Genomic DNA, 10,656 nt, shown 5'->3' on the forward strand with positions numbered 1-10,656 from the left:
TCGAGCCCTGAAGAAAACTAAATGCTCACAATCTCTTGGGTCGGTAAAAAAAACATTGGAATTTGTAGTTTTGAAATCTAAACATGAAGGAATAGTAACACTGGATCAAAAATTTGTGTTTTTACTCCACGGATTCCGAAAATCGATTAATTTTTTTCTATGGTTAAGTTTTCGAGATAACTGCAATGTACCGGTATTCCGCTAAAAAGAAGTGGTTCCACTTAATCACGTATTCTCACGAACCAATCGAACAAACGTTACACAGGATGTGGCAAATTAAAGCTAACAAAATTTTCCATAAACCATATACATATATTTATGTATGTACATCGATTTTCGATAGGAATGATAGTTTCTGATAAACTAATTCATCATTCCAATTTTTTTTTTATGAAAGCATGAATAAAATGTAGACTTTACTGGGGGGAAAATAAAGAGATAACGATTTTTTGTATTTTTTTTTATTTTGTATGACTGTTCCTTTCCCAAAAAAATTAAGCTACCAATAAAGAAAATCGTTTGATAACCACTGGTTTACAGCAAAAATTATCTATGGATACCACTATCCCATTCCGACAATCGAGATATATATCTTTTATTCTGTGGATAACATTTCGAGATATTTGCGATTTACCGTTATTCAGCTTAAAAAATAGTCGTTTAAAATTCCACATAAACCGTATATACATCACTTTTGGATAGCCCTGATAGTATCTGAGAAATTAATTTATCATTTCTGACACCTCTTGCTTTTGATGCATGACACAATAATAGAAAGGTTTTGTAATAAAACAGTTTTCTCGCCCCCACACATAAAATCGGCTCCTTTACTTGTGCATAATGTTGCTTACTCTACAGTTTCTAGTGATATTAGTAGTAAAACCAAAAATTCTTCATACTAAATATTCGTTGGCATCACCTTCGTTTGCGTAATTTTCTAGAATAAGTGTAGAATAGTGACCGTTTAGCTATAAAATAACCAAAAATGCCGATTGGTAGAACTTTTTACGCTGATTACAACGATGCCAAATTTATTTGGCGCAGGCAAAAAATAACAAGGATATAAGAGGTTTATTTGCTTTGTTTATTTGTATTTTTTATTATCACTAAATTGTTGAAACCCAAAAGTACATCATGGTAAAATATGTAATATCGAATTAAAGATAACTTGTACTTTCTAAATAATATAAATTTTTTTTTTCAAAAAAGATTATTTCATGAAAAAATAACAGTTGTTCGTTTTTTAGTGGTTTTGGTTTAAAAATACAAGAAGCTATAAATTATGTACATAGCTGAAAGACAAATTAATTATCTTTATGGTGGCGTCATTAGTGTTTTTATCGCTTATACCTACAGTTCGTAAGATATTAATATTTAAAAAAATCTAAAAACTGAACTTTAAGCTTCTAGAACGTCTTCATTTTTTTACTTGCGCCAAATAATTTTGGCATGGTTGAAATGAGCATAAAAAGTTCTATTGATCTGCAGTTTTCGTTGTTGCATAGCTGAACGGTCGGTTCCAGGAAATGATGAATAACTTAAATCAAAAATGCACATATTTATGTATTGTTTAGTATTTCCATTAAAACACCAAATATATTCCAAATTCGCATAGAATAAATAATACACATTTTACTTCTAATTGTATACTTGGCGTACTTTTTGTAGTACGTTTCTACTACCGTTTTTGCAAATGGCGATCACATTCTTCCCCTTTTTCCTACTTCCAAAATACAAATCTAGATAAAGGAGTGTCAAATTTTAGATGTCACAAATTACACAACCTTGTATTATTGAATCATGCTTTTGATGCAAACACTCCACCTACTCAGGTGTACGTGGCGTATGAGTAACACTCTTTTCTGCTCATATGTATTTCATACAAAAAATCCTTGCGCATTTTCCTTTAACTAATCATTTGGGGGATTCACAACGGTGTCGTAAGTGTCGTATTGTTGTATGTCGTAAAATTTATAAGCATAAATAAATGTTTAGACCAACCAAGTATTTTTTAACACTGCGAAAATTCAAGATATGACTTTGATGGTACTTTGCGAACCTCCTTAATATATTTTTTTGGCGTTTAAAGTTTACGACATACAACAATACGACACTTACCGACACCGTTGTGAATACCCCAATTATTTTCTTATTTATCAATCGATTTTCTTCATTGGTAGCTTAATTTTTTTTAAGGGAACAGGCTTTCACACAAGTGCAAAACATTTACACGTAAATTGTTATTTTTTTAATTTTTTCCCTGTTAATGTTTGAATTTTTTGCATTTTTTCCATCAAAAACACAAAAAATGTGGAACGATTAATTAATTTGTCAGAAACTATCAGGGCTATCGCAAAGTGATGTATATACGATTTATTGAGAATTTTATTTGCTTTCATTTGCCGTATCTCGCATATTATTTAATTGGTTCGTAAGATATACTCTTTTTTTTTAAGCTGAATCACGGTAAATTGCAAATATCTCGAAAACGTATCCATAAAATAACTCGATTTTCGGAATCAGCGAACGATTCTACATACAAATTGGATAGTGGCGTCTGGAGAACAAAATTAAAATTAGAATTTGTGATCCAGTGTAAATTAAAAAGGAATGTGATCAAATAAATCGATCGGTTTATGGAGAATTTTGTTAGCTTTCATCTGCTGTGGTATTTCGTGATTAAGTAGAACCACTTTTTTAAGCTGAATAAGCGCAAATTGGAAATATCTCGAAAACTTATCCATGAAAACAATAACTCGATTTTCAGAATCAAGACGAATAAGTTGATCAGTACTTATGTTTTTACTTGTGGTAGTATCATTTTTAGTGCTCTTTCGCTGTAAAGTTAAAAGTAATTTCCAAAAGAGGCAAATTGAGGTTTCTTAGGGAGTTTAAGCAACTTTCCAACGCACATCTTTTATTATTGCATCATTAAAGGCAACAAAATATATTTCCATTTAATTATATATGCTGCGTTTTATTATTCAAATCGGAATAAAAATTGTTTGTGTAATTTGCTAGTCAAGGCATGTATATTGAAAAAGTTTTAATAGTAGAGCAGCTAATTTGGTTATTTTTAAATTATTGTTCAACCCTTTTTATAACTTTCACAAACATTCTAAATTTGCAAAATGTGTTTGCATGTGAAGCCTTTTTTCATAAAAAGAAGCGATTTAAAGTCGGCTTCTGGAACATTCGCTTATGTTAGGAGTACAAATGCTGCCTAATCGGCCTTACAAAGGATGGAGCGATGCTTCTGGAGGCAAGTAAATTTACTAAGGAAGAAAGTCGTTCAGTATTTTCAGAATATTTTTTATTATCATTATTTTTTTGATTATAAAGTATTCATACCATTAGTAAACTAAACTAACTTCACTGAATTTGACTGTTGTGGTGAAGATGCGATTTTACAAACGAGTAATTTGGATTAATCCGATATCTTTCCAAAAATATTAATTATAATTTCAAATATTTAGTAAAACTTCTATTTAGAATTTCAACTAGTCTACACAGTGGGGCTGAACGACCTACATGTAAGTTACGGAATTAGAAGTAAGTAAGGCTTCAATTCTCATACAAATTTAGGACTACCGTTAGTTTCTTCTTGATGCAATGATCGAACTTAACCAAATTAGTATGAGTTCACGCCGTGTAAAGTTATCCGGTAACATTCTTAAAAAAATATCCTGATGAATTGACAAACTACTCCTTTTTAAAGTCGGTTAAAAACAGCTGGGAATGTTCACTCAATTTTGGGAACTAACTTTTCAACACCATATTAAAAATAAATTTAATTTTGTAAATGCCAGCAGTAAGAACAAACTATTTTTGGTCATTTAAATCAGTTAAAAACACTTTACCAATATCCTTGGTAAACTCACTTCAAATCCAAATATTAAAGGAAAATAAAGTCTTACTTCTAGTCGATTTTTCCTACTCGCGCTCCGACAAAAGGGCTCTTTTTTCTTAACATACATGAGTGCAAATCTTTTGAAAGAGTACTAACATCTACGTAATTTTGGGTACAGAACCTATTAAAATGCAAGTTTACTCGGAGTTCCTCTTTTATGGATAACGAAAGTGGAAGTAACATACAAATCTACAGCACTAGAGTTTTTCATTTAAAATATATAAATTATATTTGCGATTTGATTTAACGTGCCAATTGTGCTCGACCCTTCGACGCGGAACCTGTGGGTTGTGTTGACACTTGTTGCGGTGTGGTTGTTCCTGGTGTCTCTGCTATGATACTGTTTGTGCCAATATTTGGACTGACAATGGACGTTGTAGGGGTACCAGGTACAGACACGATGCTGTTGCTAGTGGCACTTTCTGTGACTGTGGTTTTTCCCATAGTTCTTGTGCAACGTATACAGAAATAATCGTCATCTGCTTTTATTTGACTACGATTGAGCCCAACGCAAAACATATGAAACCACTCATTGCAGCCCCCATCACACTGAACCCAATCAACTTCACGACCAGTTGGTTTATGACAATTCTCTGCGCGACATTCTTCTTCATCGTCTTCTTGCTGTGCCATTTGATTACGTTGCGACTGCTTTTTTTGACCGACTACATTACCACTGTTGTTTGCATTAGTTCCCACACGTTTGCGTTTTTTCTGGCCGGATAATGTGTTCGCGGCTAAGTAAGCGCTCCCGCCATTTGAGTGTTTACTGTCAGAAACGTCATCAAGTTGTGGTTGCTTAGTATTTGTATCCGTTGTTGATTTTCGTGTAGACTTTTTAGAAGAAGAATTATAAGATTTATTAGGTGTTGCAGTCTTTTTGCGCGGCAGTGGACAACTGCTACTAATTAGATCTAACGACCGTCGTTTTTTATTACCACTGGTAGAGTTTCGGCCACTAATACTACCACTATTGCTGTTAGGACTGCTTTGTACTAATAGACTGTCATTCGAATCTTCGCCAGCTGAATGAACGCTGCATACATTTTGCAAAGATTTTTTATGTTGCATTTGATGTTGCTTTTGGAGTGCAACTGCTTCGTCTACACACAATGGCTGAATAGCTGCCAATATACGCCATAACTCATATGATTCATCTAGTGAAACTTCAAGGAGATCACCTTCCATCATTAAATCAATTAGATTTTCCTTTTCGCTGTCAGACAAAAGTTGTTGTAGCTCGAGATGTGGATTGGGCTCTAAATTTAGCAGATCCTCTTCATCATTGCTAAAAGTATCTTCAACAATTTGCAGGCGACCCTCCTCATCATCATCAGTACTATCTGGGTTATCAGAAGTGGCAGCGGTATCCTTGGAATTGCGATTGCCTCTCCGTCGATGTTGCTTGCGAAAATTATTTCCATCCAATACTCCAGTAACGCAAGCTGCTTTCTGTTTTTGCTTTCGCTGGTGCACTAAAATAGCTTCGAAAGCGGCGGTTACATCAGGACTAGTCAGTACCTTTCGAGCACGATCTTGCCAATTCATAGCACGTTCAGCGAGACAGCGCAGTGCTTCATCTTCTGGTAAACGTATAGGTAAACGTTGTAGTGATACAAGAAGTGGAAGGATAATTTCCAGCCGAGGTCGCTTGGACCGCACGCACGACGGGCAGAGCCACTTGGACCGGGAAATATAACTAATACCTGAGGATGGACCCGAATTTCCTAAAAGCGGTGGTACACAATCCTCGTGGAACCAATCACGACACAACTGGCAATTATACATAACTCCTTGAAACGGATTTTTACATAGGCAATACAAATCTTTCAAAGGATTTTTGGACATATTTTGACGTCTTAGTTCGCGCATATCGCGTAACTCTTTCTCTTCAGCTTTCTTGAAGGAGTCTACTATTTGTGCAGGATTCATTTCCTTTACAAAGTCATCCTCAAATGGCTGTTTTAAATCTGAGTCAATTATGACAGCGTCAGAGCGGGGCATTAAAACCTCAAGTAAAGTGTAAAATGTTTGCTTTTTCAAAAACACCCGAGCGGTGTTGTCTTTCCATTCATGTGCACTATTTAAATGACCTTGCATACGTTTCAACTCCTCAAGCTGAATTGGAATATTCCTGCCACGGTCCACAATTGATTGTAGAGTATGACAGTAGGGGAAATGGTCGTTTGTTTGCAGCTGTTCTACTGAAAGTAACCATTCTTTAGCTTTACGTAACGCGTCTTTAAGTAGTACGAATGATGGCACCAGACCATCTATTTCTGCAGCTGATTTGAGAAACAGCTCAATGTCGGCTAGCTCATGTTGTTGCGTAGTACACCGGAAATAGCGAGCCGCCTGCTTTTCCCATGCTTCAATTGCGGCTCCAATCTCCTGCAGTTTACGCATTTCTTTGTCAATTATTGGATCAGTTGGATCTAATTCAGTTGTTGCGCTGGCCAGTAAGTTTTTTATGTCACTATAAGTTAATTTGGTAGAAGGATTTCGCATACCTTGCGAACGTTTATACCACTTCAACTGCCTTTGACGCATGTACAACCGATTCATCTGAGGTAATTCTATTCTGAGCGAGTTACCTTCACTTATTAGTTGCTCTACTTCAGGCTCCTCCAACGAATCAATTGATCGGCTCAATAAGGAATTTGCACGTTCCAAAAACTGTTTGCCTAGGACAAGCAATTCTCTCACAGATGTGCCCTCCTCTATAATACAGCATAAATTATCGATTTCCTGCACAAACAATTCCAATTCCTCCATTGTAAGTTTATATTGAGCTGCTTCCTGGTTATTGTCAGAGCGGGTGCGAACCTAGAGAAATAAATAAACATAACATATTATTCAAAGGCCACAAAAAAGATAGGAATACAATAGCATAACTAAAAAGCATATCGCTACCTTCTAATAATAATAGCTATAATTGGCTCTTACGCAATATGTTAGTGTTTGGCCGAGCTTCTCATTCGATTTGTGGCGTGCGCCTTGATGTTGTCTCAAAAGGGGAGGGAGCTACAGTTTTACGCCGACTTCGAGCAGCGATTGTATTTTTATGAGCTGTTTTTCATGGCAGAAACACACTCGAACGTTTGCGAAGGGCGACCGTTATAAAAAAAAAAAAACTTTCTAATTTTTAATTTTTGATGTCGCATAGCCGCCACTACGTCGCTACCTTATAGTGCGTTTAAATTGCCGAGTTAAACACATTAAACGGGCTTGAACCAGTTAAATGAAGAAAATGCGTTTGCAAACAAGTTAAATTGCATGTAACTGTTGTTGGAAATTTTAACCAGTTAAATCATTTAACTCGCTTGAAAACCAGTTCAGCATAAAGTTGTAACCATCGGAAAGCATTCTGATTCAGCCAATCAGGAAGAGCCAAAAGCTTGCGTTTGGCACCCCAATCTTCAGAATACTCACAAAAAAAATATTCAAGGCAAAATTGACAAAATATGTTTGTTAAGACTTGGAAAACAAAATTTGTCAAACTGAAAACGATTTATCAGATTTACCTATCTATTCAAACAAAATGAAAGCATTTATATCATTTTTATAAAAATACTAGTTGTTAATTTGAATAAAGTATATTTGTCTCTTTAAAAAAATATATTCAATCATATTTATAAATCCTTATTCAAATCAACTTTTACCCTATGAAATGGAAAAACTTTATAATTGTGATTAAAAAACTGTAAATCATCTATTGTTGTATTCACAAAAAGTATTTTCAATGTAAACACCACTTTTTTATCCAATCGATTAAAATTGTTTAAGTTGAAACCATGTACTATTAAAAATGTAATGAAAGAGAAAACAAAAGAATAAAATTGACGTCACCTGCAAGAGCGTGCATTTGGAGTGGCGTGCGTATTTTGTATTTTAGTAACAAATTAATGTATTTACATACGTATTGTGGGGAATACTGCGTCAAGCGAAGCGAACAACAAGAAAATGGCAGAATGTTCGATGAAAGACGTAGAAAATTCGACAACAAGAAACGTCGAGTGGAGGAATACTGCGAACAGCAAGAGAGAATGAGCGATAGACGACAGAACGTTCTAGAGTTGCCATGAGTATGAGCGCGGGAATATAAGGCCGCTGCTACAGCGCACAAAAAGTTCAGTTGCGAATCAGCAAACTACAAGTTAAATTGTAAAACAGAGATCAATTGTGTTAGTAAGTTTTGTAAAGTGTTTTAATTGCTTTAAGAAGTATTGTTGATTGTTGTAATTGCATAAACAAGTATTATAAAGTCTTTGTTGTACAATAAAGTTAATTGTACTGTAATTTGGTCATCTTTAGCATTTACTTAACAATCCAGCGATACGAACCGAAAGGATCGTAACAATTGGTGTCAGAGGGGGGATTGTTGAATAAATCCCATAGGAAGTTCTGAAAATGGCAAAAATTCCAGAGCTAAAGATAGAGAAGCTCAAACAGGAGTTGGAGAAGCGAAGTTTAGCAACCTCCGGATGAAAAGTGGAATTATTATCACGGCTGCGAAAGGCAATGGAAAAGGAAGTCGTCGACGTTGACAAAAACGACTTCCATTGTGAGGACGACGAGGCATCCATGAATGGCAAAGACGAGGAAGAGGCTGCTGGTTCATCGAAGGATGTGGAGCAGACATCCACCTAAGGTTGAAGAGCAGGAAAATGCTCCTTGCGCGCCATATCGCAGATTTCATCGCAGATGCAAGCACAGGCAACACGCATGTCGTCCCAGCTGGAAGCACGGGATACACGTATAGCTCAGATATCATCGCAGATCCCAGAGAAGATCTCATCGCAGCTCGATGAAAAGATCACGTAGCTCCAGGAGAATTTAGTCAGAAACAATGCGCAACTCAAACAAAGGCAGGATAAAATCGAGGAAAAAGTGTGTGAGCTAGGTCTTCTCAGTGAATTGCAGTTGAATCGTCCAGCTGCTTCGACAAGCGCTCCCAAGGTAAAAACTCCATCCTTTGACGGCACGATTCCTTTCCAAGTCTTTAAGCTCCAGTTTGAAAAGACGGCTACAGCAAACCATTGGAGCATGGCAGATAAATCCGCTGCGCTATTCGTGGCATTAAAAGGGCCTGCAGCGGAAATCTTGCAGACTATTCCTGACTGTGAAAGGAACAATTACGATGCATTGAAGGGGGCCGTGAAAGACGTGGATGGAGCTGGAGAATCGCTACCAAAAAGCCAACGAGTCTTTACAGGAATCCGCCCGCGAGGTTGAGAGACTGGCACCTCGTAAGGGCAAAAATCCAGAGATTCATTAGCGGAATGCGGGACATGTACAACAAGCGAGAGACGTATGCGAATCCAAAGTAATATGCTCAGACACGTGAAACGGCGGCGCTCCTAAGTAGACCAGCCTACAAAGCCCATCGAGTACAAGTGGAGACACCTGACGCGATGAACGAGATCCTGAAAATACTCAAGTCGATGGCAGGGAAAAATACTCCTGGTACAACCGAGAGAAAGGATGGTGCTGGAAAATACTTTAGTTGCGGAAAACCAGTCCATTTTGCATGCGATTGTAAGACGGGTTCCAACAGGTCTAACAGTTCAGCAGTACGCAAACGCCGGGATGAGGAAAACTAGCCTAACTCCGATCAGTCGTTAAACTAAAACGAGCCAGCAGGAAAGGGCGCGCGCTAGCTTCCGAAATTGAATGCCCCATAATCTCCATCTCGCAAATTGGCAGAAAAGCGAGTAACGTTACAGTTGGTGGATATGTGAATGGGCAAGAGCGAGTACTAACTGTGGATACGGGCGCGTCACATTCCAGCATTCGATCTGATTTGCTCACTAAAGTGGTGAGGCTATTACCAAGGTTGAGGAGAGCAACTGGTGAGGACAATCAAGTTGTAGGAGAGGTAACATGCAAATACGCCATAGGGAATGTGGCGGAGTTACACAAGTTCATAGTCGCGGAGATTGTGGATTAAGTCATCATAGGAGTAGACCTCTCAAGGTATGCAGATCGACATGAAGAATAGGACCATGATGTATAAAAACATGGTAGTGCCACTTAGCTTTGGATATGATGGCCCGTACAGCAGCTAGCGAGTAATTCTAGAGGAAAGCGAACAGATTCCATCCAAGTCAGAAGGAGATTTTTGGACGAAGATCGATGGAGATTGTGCGACAAACAAGTTATGGGTTGTTGAAGCAACACAAAATTCTACACCGGACGTACTTATCGGTAAAACCCTGGCTAACAGGAAAAAAGATGGACGCATTCCAACTCGAGTACTTAATGCGTCCAAATCACCAATAAAGCTCCGAAGAGGAACCGGACTTGGACAATGTCGAGAAGTTGAGGCAATCTTTCACTGCGGTAAGTTACCTGAAAACGATTCCATTGGCGAGATTAACATTGCGGAAGACAGCACAAGGCTAAGGAACTTCTCCGCACATACCCCAACATATTCGACAAGGACGGCAAGAAACCAGGCAGGAGCAACGTTGTGAAACATCGCATTGATATTGGTGATGAAAGATTGGCCGACAGACTTTCCGGAGTGGTCCACTTGCCAAACGGGAAGCTGTAAACCAAATAATAAAAGAAATGAGCGAGAGTGGTGTGATTGAACCACCAGCGAGTCCATGGAGTTCACCGGTAGTACTTGTGAAGAAAGATGGTCAGATGCGGCTCTGCGTGGACTACCGGAAACTAAACGATGCAACGAAGGACAGCTATCCACTGCCCAGGATCGATGATACTGCGGACTCGTTGACTGG

General features: G+C 37.6%; 1 protein-coding gene across 1 annotated transcript in view; it reads right to left on the reverse strand.

The window, feature by feature from the left end:
• Positions 1-3,296: 3,296 nt before the first annotated feature.
• Positions 3,297-10,656, reverse strand: part of LOC118734970 (lysine-specific demethylase lid) — a 149,317-nt gene continuing 141,957 nt past the window's right edge. Inside the window, exon 3 of the mRNA XM_036464563.1 lies at positions 3,297-6,736. Coding sequence (XP_036320456.1) covers positions 4,154-6,736 — 2,583 coding nt within the window. The 3' untranslated portion in view covers positions 3,297-4,153. The remainder of the gene's footprint in view (positions 6,737-10,656) is intronic.

The sequence above is a fragment of the Rhagoletis pomonella genome, unplaced genomic scaffold (genome assembly GCF_013731165.1).
Source record: "Rhagoletis pomonella isolate Grant_MI unplaced genomic scaffold, Rhpom_1.0 Rhpom_scaffold_00003, whole genome shotgun sequence".
In the NCBI taxonomy this organism is placed as follows: domain Eukaryota; kingdom Metazoa; phylum Arthropoda; class Insecta; order Diptera; family Tephritidae; genus Rhagoletis; species Rhagoletis pomonella.